The sequence below is a fragment of the Podarcis raffonei genome, chromosome 8 (genome assembly GCF_027172205.1).
Source record: "Podarcis raffonei isolate rPodRaf1 chromosome 8, rPodRaf1.pri, whole genome shotgun sequence".
Classification (NCBI taxonomy): Eukaryota; Metazoa; Chordata; class Lepidosauria; order Squamata; family Lacertidae; genus Podarcis; species Podarcis raffonei.
The window spans coordinates 36,424,781-36,452,779 of NC_070609.1; the positions used below are offsets into that span (position 1 = coordinate 36,424,781).

Here is a 27,999-nt window from a genome sequence, read left to right on the forward strand (position 1 = left end):
CCACCAACAATGAACAGCTGCTCCTGTTCCTGGGTCCTCTGCACAATCTCTGATTTGCAGGCAATGGTCAAAGATCTTTGCTCTGATTCTTCTAGTAGCCTTGCCCCTTGACAGGCTCCCCTGGCACTTTCTCCCACTTCCATTCCCTGGCCTGCTGCTCCTCCAGCTCCTAAGCATTCTGACATTTTTTTTCAGAGCCTTCTCTGTACGTATTCCCAGTTTCCTTCTATTCTGTCTCCTCTTCTGTTGGTACTAAAGGGTTAAGAGGTAACAAGTCGCTCTAATCACTGAGCAGCTGGAAGTCATTAAGCATCCAGGAATGTGAGTTAGTTTGTATAAATAGTCAGTTCACCCGTGTGTTTTTTCCCCCTTGACCTGACTCGCAGACTCAGTTTGTGGCCATGGGCGTGTTTGGTGATATGAGTTAAGTTTAGAGTAAAGTTTTCTTTATGCCGGAGGTAAAAGCATGTGTGCTTTATCGCCAGGGTTTTTCTTTTGTAAATAAAGTTTTTTCCTGAGTTCCAAAGTGCTTGCTCCAGGATTCTTCATTGAAAGGTACTGACTCTCCTGCCTTCTTAAACTGCTGCACGAAATTCTCTGCTGAGATAAGATTTATGGCGTTGGAAGCACACTGGACGTTTACTTAACATTAAACTAATTAAAGTTTAATGGACATCTTCCTTCATCCACAAATTTCTTCTGTGCCTCGCTTATCCCCCGGGTGAAGTTTTAATCCCAGCCAAACTTTACAACTTTTTCATCCCTCATGGAATTTGGACGGCAAACTGCCTTGCTCTCTGGACTTCACAGTGCATACCATCAGAGCAATTTAGCCAATCAGTGACAGAAGCTTCTGTGTCACACATTTACATGCTGCAGCACACCTCACACTGACCCCATTTAATAGGTAATGCTAGGCCAACCGATGGTTTATCAGCAACAAGCAATGAAACAATGGCTTAGCCCCACATCACACAGCAGCAATGGCAGAAAAATACAGCAGCCACAATCTTTGTTCCGGGATCCCACATGTTGGCTTGTTCACACTAAGCCATGGTTTGGACCACTCGTTTCAATGAAGCCCCTTCCGATATTCTCACTCCAAGCGATCACTTTGCCATTTGGGGATTTCTTACCTTGTAGTGGCATTTCTGGCTGAAACAAATGACCAAAAAGAGCTGCGGACTCAAAAGAATTGATAAAAGTGCACATCTACCATATCCCAAGCCCTTACACAACTAAGGATACAACTGAAATAAAATAACAGTGACTATTTTATTGAACATTATTTAATACCATATCAAAACACCTTGACTAATAGGGGAAGCTTCCCTTCCCAAGCTTTGAATATTTTTTTTATTTTTTTATTTTTTTAAATTTTTTACTATATAAATACAGATACCTTTTCCTGCTTGGATGGAGGTCACCGGGGCAGGGGCTTTTTTTCCCATGGCTGAGGCGGTCTCCGCTTCGTGCTCAAATGTGGATCAGGGAGGAGTGTGTGTGTGTGTCTGTGTGCGCGCATTTGTGTGTGTGTGTGTGTTTTAATAAAAATCGGTTGTTTTTTGTTTTCCACACAGGGCTGAGAAAGGTTCAGGCATCTTAGCAGGACACTTGTGAGTGGCAAACAGCCCTTCAGAATATGCCCCTGAAGGTGCCCCAGAGTCAGGAGTTCAAACCAAGACTTACTGAGAGGAGGGAGGGAAGGGAGGAAGGGGAAACCAGGGGACTTTTGGCAATGAAGGTGGGGGGTGTCCCTAGGTGAGGCAGGAGGGAGAAGAGAAGGGTCTCGGGAAATTTGGCTCCTCAACTGCCGGAGTGGCTCGAGCCAGGAGGCCAAGAGGACGCAGTCTTGTAAACATCACCAGGAACACACATCAGTTGACACGAAATGGCTGTTTTGTAAACACTTGAAAGACAAACCTACGACGCCTTCAAAAACGTGACAGAAAATGCCCTTTCCTCCGCAGGATGAGGGTAGGGGGCAGGCGTGGGGGGGGGGTCTGTTGTTTCCTCTTCCTTTTCCAAGGGGTGGAGGTGAAAAGGAGAAGGGGAGGGGGGCTGGGAAATCACCTTTTCAGTGCAAAAGTGTGACCCGCGTATGGCAGGAAGGGCCGAGTCCTTGTCAAATGGTGGGTGACTCTCTCATGCTCCGTTTGGCTAGCAACCAGGTCTGGCCCAAACATCATGGCGCCACTGGGCGACGGCCGCCGGCTCTGGCACCGGGCACTCCTCTCGACCCAGGCTGGCGGCTGCCGAGGTGTAGCCCTGCAAGGGCAGCAGCTTCTCTTGGGGTGGGTTCTTGTCTGCCCTTTTAAGTTGAGAAGTTAACACAAGCCCCTCGCCCCACTGTCATCCCAGTGCGGTCCAGAGCCTGCTCAGAGGAGGTTGGGTGGGGTGGGGATGGATGGCGGGACGACCTGTTGAGAGAAAAGACAGGATCAATGATTGCCACGTGCACAGAGAAGTGAGCCCAAGTCGAGAAAAGCAAGTTCTTGACAACACCAACCCAGAGGAAAAACACATTTAACCCCCACAAAATAAGGAGAGTTTAAACTTAACACAAAACCAGAGTATTCTTCCATGTGAGATGAGAAATCAATTATGGGTATTCTTACAAATGCACCCCATGTTCTGAAATGGGTAAAATCCATTTCAATGAAAGAAAGGGGGGGAAAGGAAGCTTCCATACAGGAGCTTAATATCACAAATAGGTTGCTAGCCAAAAATTATTATTATTTTGCTTTATGGGATTTTTCTTGGAAATGGAAAATCTGGATTGAATTGAGGTTGTGGGGGATATAGGAGAAGCATCATGTAGATGCTATAAAAATATGCATGCAGAAGATGTGTTTTTAAACACAAAAGTAGTCTAGGAAAATTTGAGGGAACTGTTTCTGTGTGGCAAGGCTTTTTGTAAAATGTGGTTTGTCAACCCACCAAAGAGTGTCACCTTAACTGGTAGACAGTACATGATACCCTGAGAACATCAAGGGATCCTCCTCATTGCAAAGAAACACAACACATACTTGCTTAGGCTTTTTTTTCAACATTAATGAAACTCTGGCTTATTACAGAAGACCCAATGCTACTTCTAGAAATAATTCTGAAAAGTATACAGTCGACTACAGGTGTCTTGCTTTTTGTTAACTGCACCATAGGCTGACTTAACTAGTAAACAGCTTGCTGATGACATCTCTGAAAGGCTCAGTAGTTTGTAGAAATGTGTTCCATGTTTAAGTAGAGAAATTGACAGAGATTAACACATACAAGCAAATAAAAATCAGGGCATTTATGAGGGTTTGCAGCTTGTGCAGACAAGTCATATTCATCAACTGCAAAACTATTTCTGAATATCCTGGTTTTTACTCATCAATCAGATTTATCTTGTTGTTGGGCTGACACCTCTTTTAAGTTCTGTCAGCTTAATATGTTTTGGTTGTTTTACAATTTCATCTATTGGGTAAAGAATGACTCAGGGGTTAGTTCTTATCTTTAAAATATAGCGTTGGATAAACTGAGTGTTTGTTGATTGGTTGCCCTCTGCTTGTTTTTTGTAAACGCTTCATGCTAAAACTTGGCCATAAATAGAAGTGTAGGTGGTGTTTTAAGGCCTCCAGATGTTTCAAGAGAAGATTTCTGAGCAAAGCCTCACCTTGGGAGAGGTCAGCAAGCGTTGCCAGGGTCAATCCGAAGGGTGTTCTGGGCAGGATCTGTTCACTTCAAACCAGGAATCTATACAACTGAAGAAGAAAAGGTGGGTATCAGACCGCACAACAGGGGAATCCTTGAGGCCAAGTACCTGCCCTAACTCTACAGGGTGGTGGTGGTTGTGGATGAGGAGCAGCATGGCCACCTGTGCCCAGCAGAAGGGGCTTGAGGAGGAAGAAGCACCCAAGGAATTCTGCGGCCCATATGAAGGTGCCATGGGGCAGGTTTGGCCATTTGCGGGAGCCCTGCTGTCCCACAATGGAACTCTACGGGGAGAGATTGCTGAACCCAGGTCTTCTTCATACTCTACCTTTTATGGTAAATGCACAGGCAGGGCAGCCGGGCTATCGTGTCCCCCTGCAGGAGTTCCTCCAGGCAGATGACACACTCGCCTGCATCCTTTGTTAGGACATCATCTGCAGGGGGGAATGAAGGTCAGAGAAGGCGGTTGAGCAATGAGCACCAGGCAGAAATGGGTTCCTACCCTCCTGTGCCATCTTGGTAACCTTCCAGCCTCAAGAGGGAGATTGTAAGGGCCCATAACAGAGACAGAATTTCTCACTCCTGGATTTGTCCATGGGCTAATGCTACAAAGTCCCTCTTCTCATGCAACCTTGGTCTTGCAGAGAGCATGCCTTCCCCTACACTGCAGTTCTGCGGGTAGTCATCTTGAGCCCAACAGTGGCCATATTGTGAACAGTTACTTGCTCGTTCATTTGTGCAGATAAGAATCGTCTCCAAGCCACCAAGCAGGAGAGATCCCCTCTCTCTTTTAGGGCACCAAACAATTACCACCAACACACCTAGATAGGTGAGCTGGGGACACGGGCTGGCTTCTTTGTACAGATCTTGAATGTGAGAGTCAACTAATTTGTTCCTGACCGCTCTCGAAGGGAGGACCTTCCGAAAAGGCAACGGGAGATCTGTCTAGAGACTTGGGACCTAGTCTTCATAGAGATGGTAAGCCTGTGTCTAGGTTCCACTAATTCAGACTACAGGCAGAGCTCATGTGGTGGACCATAAACACTTCCTTGAGAAAAAACATTCCTACCCACAGAGAGTTAGCACGTCAGGGGGCTTGCTTCTATTCTAGTTTTTATTACTACGTTGCTAGTCTCACAGACAAATCTTGCTCACGCTACACGAAGCATCCTGCTGAAAGGGAAAGGAAAGCAAAACAGAACTCAGAGGAACCAAAGATGGTGGTGTGTCTCTCCAGACACATCTCTGGAAATTGCTGAGGTTAACAGAAGGTTTGTTTATGATCACGAAATGAGAAAAGGGAATAACCCAATTGTTTTGCTACCTACAAAACAAACAATGATTGTGCTGTATGCTTTAGTTATAAGACATCCAAGCCAAAGGCAGTCACAGGCAAGTGCTAAGAGAAAAGCCCAAGCAATATTTTCACACCGATTATCATTTCAGCTTATTAGTCACTTTACCCATGTCTTAAAACATCTTGGAAATAGTAGTAAACAAAATAATTAAAAGCAGAACAAGGTTATTGTACTATGAAAAACAATCCCTCTGTCCAACCAACCACAGAGAGCATCCCCAAGGGGAGGAGACGCCCATCAACTGCTGTCAAATGACAAAGATAGCACTCAAATGCCTGGGAAATGTCTTCGCCTAGTGCTAAAAAGATATCAGTGTTGATGGCAGGAAAGTTTTCCAGAGAGAACATTCCATATAACCTGGTGGTGGGCGCTACTAAAAAGGCCCATTCCCTCCTCATCACACTCTGGACAGCTTATTATATAGAGAAGTTGCACTGTCTTGAAAATCTGATTAAATGCAATTCAGATATCATGCCAAACCATTGTTATGGAAGACTAAGCATGGTTTAGTGTGATGTCTGAATTGGATATCACACTCCTACTGCAATCAGAACATAACATTACAAAGGAGTGTTTATTTTGCAGAACTCATTTTGATTATTCACTCCTCTTTTCAGGAACACTCACTCTGGGAGGCTGCTGCCATTATGTTCTCCAACCAGATAAGCTGACAAAAACTAAGAGGATCCAGAGCAAAAGCGGTAAAAATCACTGTCTGAAACATTAAGCGGTAACATTTCTCTCTCTTCTTATATGCAGAGTCTGCATGCTAAAATAGAAATTGCCACCTGCGCTTGCCATGCTAAAAGCACCTTTTGTGCCACTGCACTAGTTAAGTGTGCATAAATCTAATCATGTAATTCTTTAGCTCCTTGGAAGCCGGCGAAGATCATTACTCGGTTGACAGCCCTAACAAATAGTGCAATATTCTTCTCCTCTGGAAGCCTCTGAACTAAAGGCAGGCCAAAGAGGCTGCTAGGTTGACACTGAGAGGCATCAAAGGAAACCAGCATCCCACTGTCTGATGCCTGGAGGCAGTTCTGTGAAAGCCCTCCTTTGCTTCACAGCTCCAAAAATAGGCAACAAAGGTGAGGACAAGGGGGGGGGGCACTGGATGAGTTGCTAAGCACTGCAGTTCTGCTGTTTCCACAAATCCCCTGCCACTTTTCCCACCCCCACCCCGCTGCCTGACCTGACACAACCCTGTGTAAGAGCAGTCTGAATGCATGGTAAGGGCTTATTGGGGTAGTGGGGTGGGGTGCTGAAGAACAGGGATCCTCATGGTGGGGAGGGCAGCAGAGAAGGCAGCTCGGATTTAATCTTCCAGCACCACTGCGTAAGGTGCACCATCTCTGGCTATGCTCAATTTGGCAGGCTGAGAAATTTCTGCGTGGGGAGGGAGTGATGGAGCTGCCTTCCCTATCGCAGGCTGCTGTCAGGCAGGCTGGGGAAGGCCCAGCTGTGATGCAGAGTGACCAGCTCCTCCTCCTGACCTGATTTCTAGCTTGCAGCCTCAGGAGCTGCCTGGCGCCGTCTCTGCCAGCACAGCCTGGGCGGATCCTGTGTAGCGTCAGGGACACTGGGGGACTAATGCAGCCTGGCACCAACAGCTTGGAGCAGGTGCCGGTCAAGCCATTGCCCCCCCCCACCCCGGTTGCTGGGCAGGCCGGCTCATCACTCCTGGGGGGCGGGAGAGAGCAGCCAGCCCCCTTGTCATGCTGAGAACCAGCTGAGCTGCAAAGCAATGACTGCAGCAGCCCTGAGCAAAGCCTGCACTGCTCTCTGTGTGAGAAGCAGAAAGCAAGCGAGTGCCCTGAGCGAGGGAAGCGGGTCACTGGCTCTGCAAAGGAGGCTGAAGAAATCACCTGGGGTTCTTGGTCTATACCAACCATGCATGCATGCACACTCACCCACCCAAGCGCTAGACTACTGCCTTTGCTCCAGCAGCAAAAGGAGGGCAGTGCATGCCCACCCCCCACAATGAGCTCACAATCAACACTATCTAAGAACAGGATTTGATACCCAGTACATAAAAGCCTTCTATTGTAGAGTTTCTAGTCGTTATGGCTGCAGAGTTAATTCAGAAGAATTTAAGCAGGTGTGGGGGAAATCCCAGAAACTCAGTTTGCATCTTTTGAGAGTGCATTGCATAAAAAATGGCTTAGTACTTATTTTTCCAGGCAGCAGTTTTTAATACTTCTCTCTGTATTTTTTAGCACATAAGCCGACACAGTTCTGAGGAGCACAGGTGACGTCACCAAAAGCCCAGGCTGGAAGAACGCGACATGGTATATCAATGCTCGCTGCTGGACAGCTGACCTCAGGTCTGGGGAATCTGGTGCCTCCAGCTGCTGCTTGCCTACAACTCTGACCTTGCCTGACCATTGGACCATGCTGGCTCGGGTTGGTGGGAGCTGGAGTCCCAACCAAGTCTGGTTGTTCATCCTTGGGCTTGCATGAAAGATGCTGAGAAAGGTGAGCTGGTTAAGAACACAAGGTGGCAACAGGAAAGTCAGATGGGGCTCAAAAGCCCCCACTTACCATTGTAGGAGAGGCGGGGCTTGCTCAGACACATGATAAAGTGCATTTCCATTTCGTCGGAAGCCACGGATTTGGAACAAATGGGGCACTTGAAACCTACAAAGGAGCAAAAGAGAAGGACATGTGGGTTAGAGAGGGATGCTGACTCTGACACCATCTTAGGAACACAGGAAGCCGCCTCGCGCCAAGTCAGACCTGACATGAAGTTAAAATCTCACTGAGGTCACATGTACTAAATGTCAGACAACCCTGTAAGGGAAGGTGCAGGTGAAAGAGTGCCAGATTCAATTTCCATAACCTAACCAAACCCTTTCTCAGCCCTATCTGGACACGTCAAGAGTGACCCTGGGACCTTCTGCATACGAGCAACTGCTCTGTAATCATTTTCTTTGTGGATGACTTTGTAACTGTATTCCTAACATGCTCAAAAACATCTCATGGGCCAGGCCCTCTCCAGCCTGGCATCTTTCTACCACAGAGGGAAAGAACGTGCACCTCCCAAGAAATGCCTCTGCGCTGCCCTTCGGCCGCGTGAGACAGACAGCTGCAGTCAGAGAGGGCACAGGAAGGAAGGACAGGACACGGAAGGAGAGAACTCTGGAATATGCCACAAGGCTTTCCTGAAAAACAAGAAGCAAGCAAGCACAATCTTTTCATGCTCACGTATGAGCAAAGGCAGCACCTGATCCTGGATGCCCCCTATGAATGTTTCCAGAGAATTAGCCTAAGCTAAGGGGTTGCAGCAAAACTAGAGTCTTGAAGCATTTTAAAGACAAACAAGTTTATTGCAGCATTGTATTTAAGGGGTGACAAGATGCTCTGTTGTTTTCTCCCTGAAGAACCAGGACATATGGCTGGCCTTTGTCCATGAAAGAAGTTTAGTGGTCTTAGGAGGAATATTAGCAAGACAGGTAGAAAATAAAGTCACATTACGAGTCTTACAAATATCTCTATTTCTTACGATGAACATATATACCATAAATCTATATCAGGCCTACACAATTGGTGACGCACCAAGCAATTCCCAGCTTATCAGGGGACCTACAAATCTCCAGTGTTTGCTGTTTTCCTGGACTAGGATCACAGGATAGTTGCCAAATACCTGGTGGGCCACAATACATGACTGATAGGTTGTGTCTGTCTTTATGGGTCGTGCAAACTGTGGAGGCGTATTTTTCCCTTTAAGTTTCCCTTAATAACAATATTTTTGAAAACTCAAATTCATTTCGCATAAACCTACAAAAGAGACATGAACTAGAAACACAAAATAAAACAAAAAGTAAACCTGTAGTGCAGTACTCATTTTTATTGTGAATGCCTCACTTGAGCTGGGTCTAGAGATGAACATTCTTAGTCCAGTCAGAAGCAAAATTAAATGTGCGCTTCCAAGAAAACAACAGCAACCCCCTGCATTCAGTTGGCTACAGAAATTTTATGCTCTTCTATCAAACTTGGAACATAGTAGTGCAATGGGTCCAAAAGTTTGCCTCTTGGACACACATCTCTCTCCAAGTGAAAAAAAAGCTTCAGCCTGTCAAGTCCCCAGGCTAAGAAAGAAATTGCTGGACAGGCTCCCAAATGGGAACTTATTCCTAGTACGGGACCAGAGGAACAAGAGTAGAAAGAGCCAGGGCAGGTTAAGGTTAACACTAAGGACTGTCAATCAACGCAGTACAGTGGTACCTTGGGTTACATACACTTCAGGTTACAGACTCCGCTAACCCAGAAATAGTACCTCAGGTTAAGAACTTTGCTTCAGGATGAGAACAGAAATTGTGCTCTGGCGGCGCAGCGGCAGCAGGAGGCCCCATTAGGTAAAGTGGTGCTTCAGGTTAAGAACAGTTTCAGGTTAAGAACGGACCTCCGGAACGAATTAAGTACTTAACCCGAGGTACCACTGTACGAATAATGGTTTCTGATGCCAGGTGCCCTGAGTGAGCACAGCAGGAACTGCTCACCTTTATGCCCTCTTATGCCTGTCACAAACTGCCAAGGAAAAAACTCCCCTCTTCCTTCACCTATGCCCCCCAAGGAAGTGTTCTGCATGGCATAAGCCTTTGGAGGCAATGGCTAATGTCACCTGGGAACCTTCAGAGATAACACCCAGCCTCAGCCTCAGCTGGATACCCTCAAGAGCCTTAGAGCTGCAACTCCCATCATGGCCTCAACTGGAGGGCACCAGGTTGGGGAAGGCCACTCTAAATAATGCTAATCCATAAAGCTACCCCTTTCTGCAGCTATGTAGCAAACATGGACCCTCCCCATCAGGAACTTCAGTTTTCAGGAACTCAGAGATGTGGGGCAAGAAAGTGGGGATTTCTACAAACTGAGCCATGGGAGGCTGTTTAAATATATTTGTTACAATTTTGCAAGATCAATAGTTCCTCTAGCTGTGGGATAATGAGGAAGGTCTGTTCCCGTTTTAAAAGCCCTCATTAGGATGTGTGGAAATAAGGGCTGCTAGCCAATTAAAGACTTTTCAGAAGATTAAATGCTCTGTTAAAAAGCAGACAATAACTTTGATTAGAATAATTCTGCATATCATGAAAGCTTTTGCATATTACAAAAGACTATGTTTATAACAGTTGAAAGTGTTTTAAGCTGTAAAAAAACCTTTTAAAGCTTTTAGTTTCTGTACACTTCTCGCAATATCTTTCCCTCTCTTTTTCATTTCACTAATACAGCAAGTTTAAAGTGGGTCCAACAAATAAGCAAACTAGTTGCTTGCAGCTCTACTTATTACAATCTGCACTCCCCAATCAATTAAATCTCTAGTAACTTATCAATTAAAGGGATATGAAAATGAGCCTGATCTAGAATTTTCCATATGATAGTTCCAAGTGTGTGTGTGTGTGTGTGTGTGTGTGTGTGTGTGTGTAAATGCAGTGTTCCCTGCACCCCTTAAAATCCACATTTCAGGATATGAATCTTGCAACAACTGTATGGTATACAGCTGTGGTTGGCAGACCTGCAGCATCAACTGTACTGCACTGTGCTTGATGCGGTATGATTTTTTATGGTATATTTGCAGACATGATAGGGATCACCTGGGCAAAGTTCATGGATCACTCGCAGACCACAGTTGCACAAAAAAAGAGGTGAGCTCAAAAGGTGGTGAAGCTGAAGCTACACAGTTTTAATTCTTGAAGAAGCATTATTGGTGAAATACAGCTAACCCAGAAGTTACAACATGGACACCTAAGAGATGCTGAACACTTTCATGGCTGACATTCTAGACACCTAAGCGTCACACTGTACAGACCATTTTGACATGTTAGTGTTGCTGTTGGGGAGATCATTTTCAGGGATGCCACAACATCACTTGCACCTACTCTAAAGGAGGCAAACATTTTGTTCCCGGTTCTCACACAGACTTGGAACATCAACAAGCCGGTCGGTGTGCCTTGAGACACAAAGTATTTCCATACCCTTTTAGAAGCAGGTTGCAGTCCAGGCTGATGCACACATTATGCCAGCCACGTAGCAACGAAAATGCCATTGAAAACAAACCCAAGCTGACGAGGAAGAGACAACTGACACGTGATATTGGCTTTCACCTGGGCAACCAGGAGCGGCTCGTTTCTGTCACCCAGCAACCATCCTCTATTTTTATAGCTCTGAAGACAATCTTTTTCCTCCCAGATCCAAATGCAGATGTACACAGCCCTGAAAGCAACACACTTGCCTCAGTCCTTTTATTAATCAAGAAATCAACCAGTATGCAGGCACGCAATCTTTTGGCACAAAGGTGGCTAGAGACAGATGCTGGCTGCCTCTGCCCTCAATGTCCTTGCTGCCCAGGCCTGCCAACTCTATGGTGCTGAGACCTCTATAGCTCGCCCCCCCAAATGTCTGCTGGGATGGGACTCAGCCCCCCGGCCCCAATCTTAGAGGCCAGAGGAGGCTTGGCGGGATGTCACCCCCAATGTTGGGTGCAACTTGGTGCCTGTGCTGCTGCCATCTTGCTTAAAGTTCTGGTAAGGATGGCACTAGCAGCATAGACTTGGGAAGGCAAAATACTTGCTTTGACTTGATTGGCCTACTGGCGAGTCTAATTGCTGACTTAGCCTTATGCTACACGTGTGTGTATTATTAGGGCTTGCCAATAGGCGGCCGTGCATACCATACCACTCTTGACATCCTCAAGGCTTCTGAGTCCCTACAAACTCACTGCCCCCTGAGTCATGAGGTGTGTAAGAATGGCTACCCCTTTGTCCCCTGAGAAGTACAAAGATGCTGAAGGAGGAACTTCAGCTCTATCTGCTTTTCAAGAAACAGATTAATTCTTCTGGTTTCAACTTTTATCCAGATCAATTGGGAAAGTAAAGTCTGTCTCTCGGTGGTGGGCTGAGCTGGGATTTTATTTTGATTTTTGGGCGGGGCAGGGAGGGAGAGACATGATCAGAGGGTGGTAGCCACAGCACATGCAACAAAATCCAAATTTATATTATCCAACTCCTGGTGTACATGCATATTTTGCTAACTGTGCGTTAATTGTGCCCTCAAGCCCTCAACATCCTCAGACGCAGTCTCCAGCCCCTTTTTTGTCTCAGGATTGTTGCTGGACTAATTGCAGAAGTGAAACAGCCATTGCCAACAAGGTCTGTGAGTTTCAGTTCCCACAGCATAACCAAGTGCAGCTGGAGCATCGGATCTGTGAGAGTGATTTTGGGGTAAGCATGCAGAGTGCATGGCTAACTACCCACCACCACCATTTACCTGTACATTTTATTTCAGGATAAGCTACCTTGACTTGTCAGACTATGACTCCCAGCTCCTGCTTCCTTGGAACACGCAAAGAGGTGTGAGCAGTCCAAGAGCAGGAAAGGAGATTCCCCTCAAAATGGGAGGCAAAGAGCATCCAAGAGGGGAAAGCTCAGCACTGCTTTCGCCTGAAGTGCAAGTTCAAACAAAGGCTGCTCATTCTGCCACAATCTGGGATGGGGACACAGGATAAAAATAAGGATGCACATACTCTTTTTAAAAAAGCCAACAGCCCATGTCAACAGCATGCTATATTCCCCTAAGGGCAGGGCTAGGGCGCTGCTTTGACTGACACCCGCAGGTGATGAGCACAGGCTGGAATGCTGGCCAGTAGCCCAGGGACAAGGTCTTGGCATGCCCAGGCAGAGTTTATTTAGGTTTTGCACAGTGGTGCCATCACAGCCACCACCATGTGCATACAGCCCACAGCAATGCTGACCTTTCTTTGGCCTCTGAGCAGGAAAAAGCCATGGTGCCGTGATATGATGGTAAAGGAGTCATCTGCTAAAGGAGTCATCTGGAGATCTCCATGATGGTCTGCACACCATACATTTCTTAAGGGATAATTTAAAAAGCCCCCCTGGATCAGACCAATGGCTTGGCGAGTCCAGCATCCGGTTTCCTACAACGGCCGACCAGATGCCTATGGGAAACCCACATGCAGGATTAATCATGCTTGTTGACAACCAGATGCACAACACTGGATGGCAGACTTACATTCCAACAAATCATCCCTTTGGCAGTACATCCCTTGTCACGCTTAGGGACACTTCTGATCATCCTATCTATTGTCAGCCCTTTACAGCAGAAATACACACACAACCCAGTAGGTACCTTTCTGACTTAGGTAAACAACTACAGGCGAGACCCTGTGTCACAGCTCAGTGTCAAGAGCATACTGTTGTGTCGCAGGAGTGGGTAGAAGATAGATTTGGTTCTGCTATATATTTAATAGATTTATTTCCTGCTTCTCAGCTACAGCCCTCAAAGCAGTTACCAGTATTTACAACTGGCCCACTCCCTGTTGAACTTTCGGTGTCTTACTGATTTTATTATTATTATTATTCCAGCAGGCATTTTAACTGAAGTCTGATTTTAAACTTTTAACTGATTTTTACCTTTTCCATACTGTATTCGTTGTACGCTGCTTAGAGACGATTGCAGTTAAGCAATATAAAAATCGCTTAAATAAATTAAGGAAAAATCCTTATCCAATATACCAAGAACCACATGCTCATCACTGAAGCAGAAGCCGGCTTCTGACATTCTTTCCCACAAAACTCACAGGGAAGTCACTCTTTCTCAGCCTAACCTAATTCATAGGGTTGTTGTTAGGCTAAAACGGAGAGAGGGAGAACTATGCATGTCACTCTGAATGCCTTGGAAGAAACATGAGATATAATAATAATCATAAATAATAGTGATGATCTGCCCTCCCCTGCTCTATAGCAGACACAACAAATGGATGCAAATGTCAGTGATTGTTGCTGTATTTTTATTGTTTTTATGTAAATGGCTTAGAGTTTTATCATGTATAAAACACTCGTTTTAAAGTTATAATTGTATAAAGTGACCTCCAACTAAATAATGATAATTATATGTACTGTATATATCTTCCTATATACATAAAAATGTAAGGTGCTGTCACATTCCATCAATAGGTGGCTATTTTAACTGCAGCATGAAGATTATTATTAAAATGTGTATACTGCCCTGGACCCGCAGGTCTCATGGCGGTTCCCAAGATAATAGCACAATATGAAAACACAAAATTAATAATCAAAATAAAAACAAAAACAACTCAATAACACACACACCCTGTGCTGAATGTGTGCAGCAACATTACAACATCACCCATAAGAATTGCAGGCTCAGGCTAACCAGATGCCTGTGTGACAGGGGCTGTGCGCAGACAGGTAATCTGTGATGCAATAAGTGATCAGCTTGTTGGGAAAGAGCAGGCAAAATAAAGCCTTTTCCAAAGATGTGATGGTGATTAAAGCGGGCCATTTTCTCCACCAACGGGGTCTGGTTTATGAGCAAGAGATCTGAGGGAGCTTACGAAGCTCACAATTGTTTTGTTGCTCTGGGACTCCTTGCCTGGGCAGGAGATCTGTGTTGATATTGCAGTGGAAAGCCAGTAAGATCTGTGTGTACTAAAAGGCTTTTGACCTTTTAAAAGCTTGACTGTACTACATAGGCCTTTTTACATCAGTATCACTCCCACAGATCAAATTTACATTTTTTATGCTGGTATTTGGTGGTTTTTAACCTGCTGGCTCCTTATTCTTATTAGTTTTCTTGCATTCTGTGCTTCTCATGTTAACCACCTTGGATTGTAAAAGGAAAAGAACAACAAACAGGGCTGCTGCAACAAGGCACTGAATCTCACCCCATGCCCCTGCTTGCAGTAACTTAAGTCTCATGCCCTTTATGCCCCAGCCCTTCGCCAACACCTTTCTCTCATTCAGTACTAAATCTGGCTGCAAGTCCTTCCGGGTCAGAGATTCATATTGCCTAACAGACCCAGATCTTGTTACAGGCCACTGTCAGCCCTTTAGGGACAAAGGTAATTCAGGAAATTATGGACCTGTTCATCTTCTGTAACAAGGAAAATACTAAGCACACAGCAGACAACAAGTAATTTGTAAACAAGGGGGTTGGGGGTATACTGAGCAATCGGCTTCATTTTTTAAAAAATTATGTTTATTTTATAAGAGGTAACTTGATTGACTAAGAAAGACAAAATATACACAATAATTAACATATTAAAAGAAAGAGGATCTAAGAGGATTGGTGTGGATTTTGTTATTTTTAAGCATAATATTCTGAGTAAGCAATGGGGAGAAGGAGGGCAGAGAAAAGAAGCACCAGCACCCTGTAAAAATAGAATTTATTGATATGCCAGACAGCTCAAGTTCAATTTCAAAGCAAACTGGTTTCCTAGAAGCCTTCATTTCCTGGATTCCCAATTCAAGGCTACAATAACTTTGTCATCAACTTATGGCTGTCCCAACACCACCCATCCATCACAATCTTGCCGCCAGATGTTTTGGACTACAACTCCCACTTGTCCCATATGAAGCTTGATCCATACACAGGAAACCTAACCCGATTTCCTGCTGGGGGCTGGCTTTCCTCACCTTCTGCAAGCTCTGTGTAATCCTAGCAAGCTGCTTTTTAAAAGCTGCCAGAGTGTTGGACTAGAACTTGGGAGACCAGGGGACTTCACTGGGTGACCTTGGGCAAGTCACTGCCTCTCAGCCTAACCTGCCTCACCGGGTTGTTGTGGGGATTAAATGAGGAAGGGGAGAACCATGTATGTCACCTTCAGATCCTTGGAGGAAAAGGTGGGATATCTGTGCAGTAAATAAACAGTATGTTAGGATACCTTGCACTCTAAGCACTAAGCAAGGTGGGTCCCCTTGACTCAGGAACACAGCAGTGGTGATGCCCACATCTTTCCCAGAACTTCTCCGCTCCTCCTTACTTCCAAACCAAGCCAAACCTGCATGGACCCCTGCCTCTGTGTGGAGAGGATCACACCTCCAAAAATAGCCAGAACAGCAGGGATCAGCTGTGTTATGCGAGCAGGCATATAATTTACTTCTCCATGGAAATCTTCAGTGCTAAACTGGAATCTTAAGCATGGGTTTTTTGTAAAGGCCCTCCTTAGTGCGCAAAAGTGATCCAATGTCATCTGATACATACACACTGGCCATAGCAGATCCATTCATGCACTTTGCATTACCTACGCTTGCCCTCAAAACTGCAATGCAAGTTGTGACCACAGTTCAGTGTGGAATTAGGGTTGGCCAACCAGCACATGTGTTTACAACAGCACAGCAATGCAGACAGGAAGTGACCTGTATTTTGTAGGTCCCTAAGTGGCTGACTTCCCAGCCTCCAGGAGCTAAACCAAGCAGCCAAAGCTGTCCATTATAGGCAACCTGAGGCCTGCTGCTCTAAACCACTCTAGCAGCACACAGAAACAAGCCAAACATGAAATTGCTTTATCTATTTCAAACTGACAACTTATGGTACTCTTTCTCTATGAAGTAAGCAGCTAGGGAAGCTCACAATAATAAAATTACATTAAAAGAATTTTAAAAGGGGTCTATGCTTTATTTATTATTACATTTTAATCTCACCTTTCCTCCAAGGACCTCAAGGTGGTTGTACATAATTCTCCCCCCTTCCCTTTATCTTCACAACAACCTTGTGAGGAAGGTCAGGCTTAGGGGATAGGGACAGGCGCAAAGTCATGGCTGAGTGGGGATTTGAACTCTGGTCTCCTGGGTCCTAGTCCAACACTCTAACTACTATGCCACACTGGTTCTGCCAGTACAATGTGTTTGCAGGAAGCAGTATCACACCAGGGAAGGGAGGGGAAAGAAAGGTAAGCAAATGAAGGGCATGTCTGGCTGGTGCTCAATAACATTGAGAAATGCACCTGCAAGGTTGTTGGCATTTTGTGGTGGGCGAAGAATGGTTGGTTCAACCTTGTTAAAAGGTTCAAAGCAGTGGCTTGATGGCCAAGGAAAAAGAAGATGCAGAATCTTTATCTCCAAAATAAATAAATGCTCCTAGAGAGTCAGGGGATATTTCTCCTCTCATGGAGGAAATGTTCAGCCAGCAGTGATGTGGCAGAAAGGCCACCACTGCCACAATTGTACTCAGGAAGCTCTCTTATATATTTTGCTTCTCATTCCTTTCAAACACTCCCCAGAAATCCCTCTGTGCACCATTAAGGTTTCAAATTCGCCTGGTGGGTAGAATCTCCCAGCTGCTGCAAATGCATCAACTACTTACAGAACTCTCATTCTTGAGACAAGAATAAAATGGCATCTGCTCAGCTGCCACCTGCTGAAAAAAGGTCCAAGGAGCTGCTCCACAAGAACTGAAAGGCATCCAGGCCATATTCGCACCACATATTTACAGGACTGCCGTATCACTTTAAACTGTTATGGCGTCCCTCAAAGAATTATGGGAGGTGTAGTTTGTTAAAGGCATTGATAATTGCTCAGTTCTCAGAATGGTTTAACAATCCATCCCTCTTCAAAAGGAACACAAAAGCACACACACAGGGCAAACTAAGGAGGAAATTGCTGAGGTAAAAAATAAAATACACCCAATACAACCAAAACTGTAGTAACACCAATTGCGTAGAGGGGGAAGAACAGTAAAAATTGCCAACTCACAAAATGCACAGTAGGAAAGGCACATGGCCAAGAAAAGACAAGGCCACATCCACACCTCTAAACCGCTGAGCCTCTCAGGCTTGCCGATCAGGAGGTCGGCGTTTCGATTCCCCACGATGGGGTGAGCTCCCGTTGCTCGGTCCCTGCTCCTGCCAACCTAGCAGTTCCAAAGCACCCCAAAAAGTGCAAGTAGATAAATAGGTACTGCTTCGGCGGGAAGGTGCGCTGCTCTGGTGTCGGTGTTCCGTTGTGCCAGAAGCGGCTTAGTCATGCTGGCCAGATGACCCGGAACAACTGTCTGTGGAGCGGACAAACGCCAGCTCACTCAGCCTTTAAAGCGAGATGAGCGCCGCAACCCCAGAGTCGTTCGCGACTGGACTTAACTGTCAGGGGTCCTTTACCTTTACCTTTAATACCACTTTAAACAGTGGTATTCTGGGAACTGTAGTTTGTTAAGGGCGCTGAGAGTTGTTAGGAGACCCCATTTGCTGCACAGAACTACAATTCCCGGAGTTCCCTGAAAGAGGGATTGATTGTTAAACTACTCTGCGAATTGTATCTCTGTGAGGGGTCTCCCAATGTGCTCATTTGATTGATGCTGTGCTGTACTCAGCCCGTGCAGGGTTCGGGCCTAAATGTTTTACAGCTGTACATTCAAACCGAAAGCTGTACATTTGGATGGAACCAGGCAGCAGTCTTGAATCTTGGTTTAACATTATCTTAGAAAGATGCATCATTTGCAAAGCAGTGTCTCCTGTTTGGAGACACACATGATGCCGTATTCTGCCCCAATGCAACTTGCCCTCTCCAGGGCAGAAGCTGAACAAACTTCCCGAAGGTTTGCAGCAAAGGTAAGCTGCCGCCAAAACCACTTCAACAGCTACCACTCATGATACCAAGGCCTCTCCGTTGCCAGATATTTGTGTTTAAAAATGAATGTGTACTTCATAAAAGTGGAAAAATACAGCTTTTTGAATGAGCATGTTGCTTTCTGCAAGGCAAGCAGCTCACCTGAAGCTTGGGGAGAAGTGTAGCAAGATTGCCATTAGGTGTGACAAAATGAGTGTATTGTCCCACACATAGCAAAGCTGGGCTTTCACTGCAGGAGTCATGTCCCCCTTCAATATTATGTCTACCTTCAGCCTGAAGAGTCCTTGGCCAGAAATGATGTGAGTCGTAGTCCCATCTGGAGGGCCAGAGGTTCCCCAGCCTTGCTTTATAGGAAGAGCCCTGTCTTAAGATGAGGGTTGTGACTCTCTAAACGAGGCAGTTTTCAGAAACGGTGGTATCTGGCACACCAGGTGCAGCCAATGAGTTCACAACAAACAGGTAATGATCAGCTTGCAGCTTCTCTTGGCAGGCTGTTCATTTCCTTTCCCATAGGAAGTATTAAGCCGCACACACAAGCCGCTGCTTCCTGCAGAGCACAGATGCTGAAAACAGAAACCCCAGAAACAGCCTTGCTATGTGAAAGTAGACGACTCCTGTCTCCTTTCTTTTTCTGCCAAGGACACTCCTGCTGCCTCCTGCTCCACATGCAACCCCTTCTTCCAAGCAAGGAAATGCACAGCTATGCCAGTGGTATACCCATGTTTCACATTTAGTTCACAAAGCCTTCCAGGGATTTATTTATATTTATTTATCCATCCATCTGATTTCTATCCCACCTTTCCTCCAAGGAGCTCAAACTGGCATGCCTTCGTCCCTTCCCCCCCATCCCATCCCAACCCAACAACCCTGTGAGGTAGGTTAGGCTAAGAGACAGTGACTGGTCCAAGGTCACCCAGTGAGCTTCACGGTTGAATGGGGATTTGAACCCAGGGCCTAGTCAAACACTCCAACACTATGCTACACCAGCTTAACACTCTTCAGCAAATGTGCTTTTGATGGCTGGCTGCGTGTGTGTAGCTGAGAGGTTGGACACCCCATATAAAGTTAGAATTCTGCACATTATCTTGATGAAATCTATAACTTGATTATGCACCAGCAACAGAATCAATTCTCTAAATACCTATCAGGAAGGTATTTACCTCCTTCTTTTCTTCTATAGAACTCAAGGCAAACTATCCAGGGGTTTTCTAGCAGAGGGAATTATAGGGTAGAGCACCACGCTGCAGGGGGTGCCAAAACAATGCTGTGGAACGGACCACTAGACGTGGGGGATGCTGAATTTTAGCAGCACCCAGGGTGACACTGGAATTTAAGAGCCCAAAGTCCACTACTGTTTCCAAGCAATCACCCATCCCAGAAGCTGACCAGACCTGGCCTACAGTTGCTGCATCACGGGTCTTCAGATCATGCCCTGAATCTATAAGGAAGTTGGCACGCTGCACATAAACAGTGGTAACTATGAACAATAATAACAGTGCCCTTTTCACAACCAGACCCAAGGCCAACCCTCTCCCCCCGAGACCCATATCCATTCACATCTCCAGTAACCACACCAGCAGTACATTTGCCTTGGTAGTTACACAATAAGAAAACATTCTTAAACAAAGATAATGGCTTGGATCCAAAGGTGCCCTTCCATTAACCAAGAGAGCCTCTTCTACTCACAGAAGGGCTGTTTCCAACTTTGCAGAAGGCTGAGAAGAGCCACTGCAAGTCCAGGGAGGTTATTCTCTGCCTGTGCGCTCCAGCCTTTGCTGTGCTGACTGGGGATGATGGGAATTGTGGTGCAGAACAGATGGATGGCGGCGGGTTGGCGAAGGCTGGTGGGAGGTCTTGCTCGAGAGAAGACTCCATACAAGTTCTTTTTTAAAAGAACTATTTATGGCTCACTAGTGTGCATATGCGGTTTCTTGTACTGTAAAGCAATCCCCAGTACACCACAGGGGCACACTGCAGAAGGCTAGGTTGGCAAGTGTTACTTCCACTTGTCCAACAGCTCAGCACAAGGAACTACCAGGGACCGCCTCAATGGTGATCACAAGGCACTTGCGGGTCTACGACTGGTTTTGCACACTCAAACCTCCAATGCAAGGTAAGTAGAGCTTCCATCAGAGCAATGCTAGGATCTGGAGTGACACTGCTCTACACCCATTAGCTTTCAGTTACAATGGAAATTCAGGCCTTGCTATATCTCTGTGCAAGGAACCTGCATGGAAGCAAGGCATCTCTCTTGGAGGTGGTGCTAGCAGCTCCCCACCTTCACTCCTAGATGCAAGAGGTCAAGTTGTGGCTGCTTCATTCCTGCCCTGCAGGGAGTTGGACTAAATGGCCCTTGCGGTCCCTTCCAAATCCACCATTTTATGGTACTTAGTGGTGAGGAAAACAAACTCTCCGCATGGCTCAAAAGCACCACCTCCTCTATCAATTGTGTGGCTAAGCTCACAGGATGAAGCCCTGAAGGCAAGGTTGACCCAACTTCCGTTGCATACCACGGTAAATGGTATGCCTCAAACACACTGGCTCAACAGGTCAGATAATTAGTGTTTGTGTGTGCAGACTGTTCTTTTTCTTAAAAAAAAGAGAGAGAGAGAGAGACTTCCCTTGTCATACTACTCACTGGGAAGAAATGGCCATAACCGCTTGTCTGACAGCCTTCAAACTCACCCATATGGATCCACAACAACGCCTACTGTGACTAATTAAAAAACAGGAATGCTGCATTTTTAGAGGTCTGCTGTCTTATTAGCTAGATGTTCACCTCTGCCCCATTTCTGCTGCCACAGACATCCAAAGAAAAGGTTACTTGGCTCTGAGCAAACAGATGTTGACCCAACTCTAACAGCTGCTCAAGGAAGCCCCACCTAGAGACGGTCAACAATTGTCAAGGAAAGTGCTAGATTGAGGACTTAGCCCATGGACTGCAAGAAGATCAAACGTATCCAGTTCTTAAGGAAATCAGCCCTGAGTGCTCACTGGAAGGATAGATCATGAAGCTGAGGCTCCAATACTTTGGCCACCTCATGAGAATAGAAGACTCCCTGGAAAAGACCCTGATGTTGGGAAAGATGGAGGGCACAAGGAGAAGGGGACGACAGAGGACGAGATGGTTGGACAGTGTTCTCGAAGCTACAAACATGAGTCTGACCAAACTGCAGGAGACAGTGAAAGACAGGAGTGCCTGTCGTGCTCTGGTCCATGGGGTCATGAAGAGTCGGACACGACTAAACGACTAAACAACAACAACAAGCCCTTGCAAAAGGCAAGCCAAAAGCCGAGATGGGCTATGCTGTGCCTACCCAGCAGGAGGCGGCAATGCTTCTGAATACCAGATGCTGGAAACTGAAAGAGAGGGGTTCTTGTACTGGGGTCCTGCTTATGGGTTTCCTATAGGCGTCTTGCTGACCACAGCACAAACAGGATGCAAGACCACATGGACCCCCTTTGGTCTGATCCAGCAGGCTCTTCTTATGTTCTTATGTTTAGGGATGGCAATTGAGCAAGAGAAACCACCCTTGAAAAGTTGCTTGAACCCAGCTCTCTGCAAGGTCCATTTTAGCAATGAAGCCTCCTTTCAGGGAGGGACTACCAGCTGTTTGGCTTATAAATAGCCACTTGCCTGGAAACCTGTAGTAAGCAACACACTTCCCTGGAAACGCCGGGCCCTCCACCTGTCTTTTAGTTCACAAGTGACTAAACTTGGGCATGTGCAGGCAGGGGAACTACTAGTTTGCAGGCTGCTCTCCTTTGTCAATTTATTGGCAAGGCTGAGTTTGGGGAGTCCACCAAAGTGACTGATAAAGAAATGAGGGACTGGGACTTGAAATGAGGGACTGGGACTTAGTCTCCCAGGCAAAGAATCAAGGACTAGCAACTAACTCAGGCTTTCAGGAGCTTGATGCAGCAGCCTTGCTGAAGCCAAACTGGTCTGGGGCTGGTCAGCACCTAGATGGGGAACCCAGGCATGCCACCTTCAGTAAATGGGGAAGAGCTGTAGCTCAGAGGTAGACCGTCCGCTTTGCACATGAAAGGTCCCAGCTTCAATCTGTAGCATCAGCAGGTAGGACTGAGAATGCATGTTCCCCATCTGAAACCCTGGAGAGCTGCTGCCGGTCAGTGTCACCAATACTGATGGATCAACAGTCTGTCTGAGCTGATGTAAGGCAGCTTTTCATGAGTTTTCCAGAGTAAATTAATAAAATAAAATAAATACCCAGGGAGGTTATAAGTGAATTCAAGAGCCAGCCTTCTGAATGCTACACAAGGCAGTGCTGCAATTTCATCGCAAAGGAACTAAGGTTTTGTGGGAGCTGTCCGCTGCTCTTTATCCAAGAACTTACAGCCATGAACACAGATATCTTCTGTCAGAGATGTAAAGGCAGCCAGTGAAGTGGAGATGAGTCCCGTGCGCTGTGACCTTCACAGTGCTCCCCCTCCCCCTCCCCCCTTGGAAGAAAAGCTTCCCCCCCAGCAATAGGGTATCAAGAATATTGCAACACAGATACAGCTAAGCAGAAAAGCCCCCTGCTGTTCAGGGAAATATCAAGGTGATGGAAAACATTAATTGGAAGATTAACCTAATTATCTGGACACAGAATACATGGGTTTTAAATAATTTCTCTCTGAGCTGCACTCTGTGAAGAAGACATCGCGGCTGTAAACAATCTATGCACTCCACTTGGTCCAGGCAATTATTTTCCAAACAATACATGATTTGTCTGTGCCAGCTGGTCCACAGAAAATTAGCATCAACTAACCACAAATCTGTACTGGCAGTATAATACTTTGGTTCTGTGCATGTCTTGGTAGCCATACTGCTCTTGCAGAGGTGCAAAACACACAGACCAACTGAGACAACATGAATGGAGCAATATTAGAAATGGTAAAGATTCTCAGTTAAATGGAGCTCTTCTTCTGTAAAAACAGAAATATAGAATTGCTGCTCTTAAACAAGACAGGTCATAAGGTTTGGAGAGGAACTACATTAACTATGAAGGAATTTGATTGGCGAGGGTGACAAAGCAAAACAAAGTAGCAAATATATTTAACAGGGAAGAAGATGAGCTTGGAAAGCACCAGGACTCATCAGATTTGCTTGTATCGTTTAGCCTAATTGATATTTTAATCAATTAGGAAGGCAACAGATAAATGACTAAAATATCTCCCAAGATGAAAGGGACTTCCTCCACTTCCTGACAGAACCTGGTTGCAAATTGCCTTGCTAGGAGATACTGCTTAATCTTTACATCACTTGTTCCCTGCAGCACAGTGGAAGGGAAACTATGAACACACACATCAGAGTTTACCCCATGGAACCTACCAGGACTTGCCTCCAAGTTCACATGTAGAAGACAGGACCATAAATCTCTGTACTCTCCATCCCAGATAATTTCTTTTCTCAGCTTCCCCTTAAAATGGCCTTCGCTAACCTGGTGCCTCCCCAGTTGTTTGGGGTGCTCACCTATCTAGAATTCTACCAGATGAGTTATCAAATATGTGTTCTACACACTTCTGAGGGCAGTAGGCCCAAATACCACTTTTCAAGGCCCCACAGATCTTATCTTCATTCTCTATGTCTTGCATACTAACAACAGGTGTCCAGGCTCAGGTAATTTGGTAAGGAACAAAGAGTGAGATTTGAAAACTAAAATCACCCTCAATTACTTACCATAACTTCTTAACAGCCTATAGAGGCCATACATTCCTGCAACTCTAAAATCTGTTCCAATTAAACACAGCCCTAAGTTAACATGCTCCACAAAAAATCTGTTGGATCAGACCAAAGGCCCATTTAAGTCCAGTATCCTGCACATAATGGGTCATCAAGATGCCTGAAGGGAGCCCACAAGCTGCAATTCATTTCTTATATTGGTGAGAAAGCAAGTTACTACATTCCCCTTCTAGCTTTAATCCAAGATAGAGGGTGAGGTGGAGTGGGGGAGAATACAATGAAAGCCTGCTCTTCTCCCAAGAGCAAAAGAAAAATACTGTCCATTAATCAAGAGAACCACCATTTTTATCTTGTGAACTGCCCTGAGATATTTGGATGAAGGGCAGTATATAAATTTAATAACTAATAATAATAACATGGTATGTTGGGCAGCTTTCTTTTGCACTGATAGGTGATGTGCCAAAGCCTCAGACCATACTTGCAAAACTGCCACAGGCAGCCATCCGTAAGAAAGAACAGGTCGTTACCTTAGTCTCTCCACACCCCAGTAATCACTTCCTCAGCTGCCACACCAGACAAGTCACAGTGTCAATTCAACAAAAGCTGGAGTGGAGTTCAACAGTTGAAGCACTACTGTTATTCTATAGTTGGGGTTAAATTATTGTTTGACAATTCTATTTGTACAGTTTTTATTAGCTTCCCTGGGCTCCTATGGGGGGAAAGGAAAGAAACACCACTTAAATAGTGGTGCATCTTCTTGTATGTCTAAAGCAGGCCCCACCCCAACCCTAAACAGAAACAAACAAACAAACAAACAAACAAACAAACAGGTGGGCACTCCAAAGTGCTGCCTGGGCACAAACTGACCCCAAATCACTGCTGCGCCTGTCAAAAGGCTTATTCGCTGGTATAAACTTTTCAAAGATGAGCCAGTCATTTTATGAACCTATAGTGTCAAGGGAAGTACTGTAATAGTACGGCTCTATTCTGCCTTGGCTAGACCTCACCTGGAGTTCTGTCTCCAGTTCTGGGCACCACAATTTAAGAAGAATATTGACAAGCTAGAACATGTACAGAGTAGGGTGACCAGGATTTTTAATGGCCTGGAAACCGAGCCTTATGAGTGGTTGTGTTGGGAGTTGGGCATGTTTAGTCTGGAGAAGAGAAGATCAGAGAGGTGATCTGAAAGCCATCTTCAAATATTTGAAAAGCTGTCATGTGGAAGACAAAGCAAGCTTGTTTTCTGCTGCTTCAGAGAGCAGGGACCCAAACCAACTGATTTAAATAACCAGGAAGGAGATTCTGACTAAACATTAGAAATAACTTTATCATGATCAACAATGGAACAGACTCCCTTGGAAGCTGATGGGAGTCTCCTTCACTGGAGGTTTTTTAAGATAGGTTGAATGGCTATCTGTCAGGGATTCTTGAGCTGTGATTCCTGCATTGCAGGAGATTGGACTGGATGACTCTTTGGATCCCTTACCATTCTATGATTGTATATTGTTTTTATGGTATTTAATGCTTTTTGGGACTTGTAAATGTGGTTGTATGCTGCATTGATATTTTACATACCGTTTATAAGTACTTTCATAAAGTATATAAACAAATGAAACCTACTTGCCAGGCCTTGAGCACAGGCATGCTTCTAAACATGCTCACAGTAAACCTTTCCCTCACCACCACCAAGCAAGGACAACAGCCACCCTCACCTTCTTTAAAACAAAGGACTCTGAATATCCAGTCAAGGGCTTCAAGTGTCAGCAAACTTGACCCCCAGAACCTCCAAGCACAAGACAAGTTCACCACAGATAAGCCTGCATCTTTGCTGCCTGCCTAATGGGACCCTGGCCTTGTGTTTGGGGCAAGAGGGAAGAAGGATACATTTTGGTCCCCCTCAAAAAATAAATAAATGATGCTATAGATATGTTGCAGGGTGGTATTTCTTGCACAGTTTCCCCTTCTCGTTTTATGAAGAGCCTTGGGGTTCCCCATGACTGTCTGAAAGGAGGCCCGGAAACAAGGCCGCGGGGACGAGCACACTCACCGCTGTGCGAGCTGAACCACCGGGGTCCGATGTGCAGAGGCAGCGCATCAGCCAGCGAGGCCCTGGACCCCAGGTAGAGCATCCCGTCTCTGTGGTGACCGCCTCCCGTCTCCTGGAAACCGTTGCCATGGGCGTAAGGGGTAGAGTCCGCGCCCGACCCGCCGCCGGGACCCCGCTCCGAGTCTGCTCCCGCCGCGGCTGTCGTCGTCGTGGCCCCCGCTGCAGCCGCCGCCGTGTAGAGGCCGAAGGGGACGCTGCCGGCCGCGGCGGGCTCCATGCCCAGCCCTACGCCCACGCCGGCCACGGAGCTGACGGAGCGGCTGCGCAAGCCCATGGCGGGCCCTCCGCCGCCGCCCGCGCCCCGGTAGTGCCCGAAGTGGGGGGCTCCCCCGGGCGGCGGCACCGCGCTGTCGTCGCTCGACACGCCGGCCAAGGGCCCGCCCCGGGAGCGCCCCGTGGCCGTTGCGCCCGCCGTGCTCTGCTTGCCGCCCATGCCGCTGGCGGCGGCGGCGGCAACAGCGCCGCGGACGGGGAGGTCGAGCAGGGGCACCCGCGCCGGGGACTAGGAGCTAAAGCGGCCCCCGGAGCCGGGCATCTTCTCCCGGCCGTCGTCGCCGCTCCGGCCGCCGCCGCTCCTCCTTCGCTCCGAGCACAAGCAGCAACAGCCCCAGCCGCCGTCCGACGCCGCGCCCCACCGGGCGGCCCGCTGCTCCTCCCGGGCTCATCCACGGCGACAAGGCAGCAGGGCCAGCGCTGCCCCGCCTCCGGGGCCCGCCCTACGGAAGAAAGACGCCGCCGCCGCCGCCGCTGGGGCCCCGGCCTCTGTGCGCGGGTCCTCTGGCGCTGCCGCTCCGCATCCAGGCGAAGCGCGGGGAAGGCGAGGCCGGCCTCTCGCAGGAGGAACAGCAGCCCCGGCTGCTGCGGGCTCCGTCAAGGCGCGCCCCGGCCAGCCATGGAGCGAGCGCAGGCCCTCCCTTGGCTCTCCTCGCCGCCCTGCCCGCCCGAGGGCTGCCTCGGCGCGGCCTTGCCGGCGTCCCCGTCGCTCCTCGGCCAGGCGCCGCTTTCCGTCGGGGGCGGGGGTGTCCTCGCTGGCGGGCTCCCTCCCGCCTGTTCCTCCGTCCGTCCGGCTAGCCAGCCCTCCTGACGGCTGCCGGAGGAGAGACAATAGAGGCGTGCAGGACGCCTGCGCCGGAGCTTCTCTCCGCCCCCGCCACGGGGTTGCGTCAAGGGCTGGGCGGGCGAGCGGTGGGCGCGTGGACGGGGCGGGCCGCCAGGATTCCCTCCCCACCTCGCGCGAAACTGTCGGGGGAGTCGGGCCCCGTGAAAAGCAGCGGGGCGGGATCCCCCGGTAAACCGCGCGGGGTTGCGCTGCGCGGCAGCCGTCGTCCTAGTGGGCGCACTTACTTTCCCGGGGCTTGCTGCTGGGAAAACTGTGCGCAAGGTCGGACTGCAGCCCAACCGCCACCCCCCCTCCCCGCACGTTTACTCGGGAGTAATTAGCACAAAGGCCACTGGGACTAGCTCCTAGGTAAGTGGGGTTTCTGGGAATCATAGGAGAAGATAATGCTCTCGTTCTCCGTTCCTGCTTACTGGTTTCCCCTAGGCATCTGTTTGGCCAGTGTGAGAATAGGATGCTGGTATAGATGCTGCTCCAGTTCCAGTGGTGTTGGGCATGGGGAGCCACTGTTTGGGTGCGGTGCAGGGTGCTGACCACTATGGGGGTGTGTGGCATAGGTGTTTCGTCTCTATTCCTTGTTCCAGCCTCTCTCTCTTGCATTACAGAGACTTGAGTGAGTGAGCTGGATGGACCTAACCTGACCTACATATACCCACCTG

At 47.2% G+C, this 27,999-nt stretch overlaps 1 protein-coding gene across 1 annotated transcript; it reads right to left on the reverse strand.

Moving 5' to 3' along the window:
• Positions 1-1,256: 1,256 nt before the first annotated feature.
• Positions 1,257-26,737, reverse strand: ZNRF1 (zinc and ring finger 1). Its single transcript, XM_053399259.1, has 5 exons — positions 26,164-26,737; positions 7,593-7,688; positions 4,022-4,127; positions 3,656-3,743; positions 1,257-2,420 (listed from the first exon to the last, which is right to left on the reverse strand). The coding sequence occupies exons 1-4, from the start codon at positions 26,654-26,656 to the stop codon at positions 3,686-3,688; spliced, it is 753 nt and encodes a 250-aa protein (XP_053255234.1). The 5' UTR covers positions 26,657-26,737; the 3' UTR covers positions 1,257-2,420; positions 3,656-3,685.
• Positions 26,738-27,999: the final 1,262 nt, after the last annotated feature.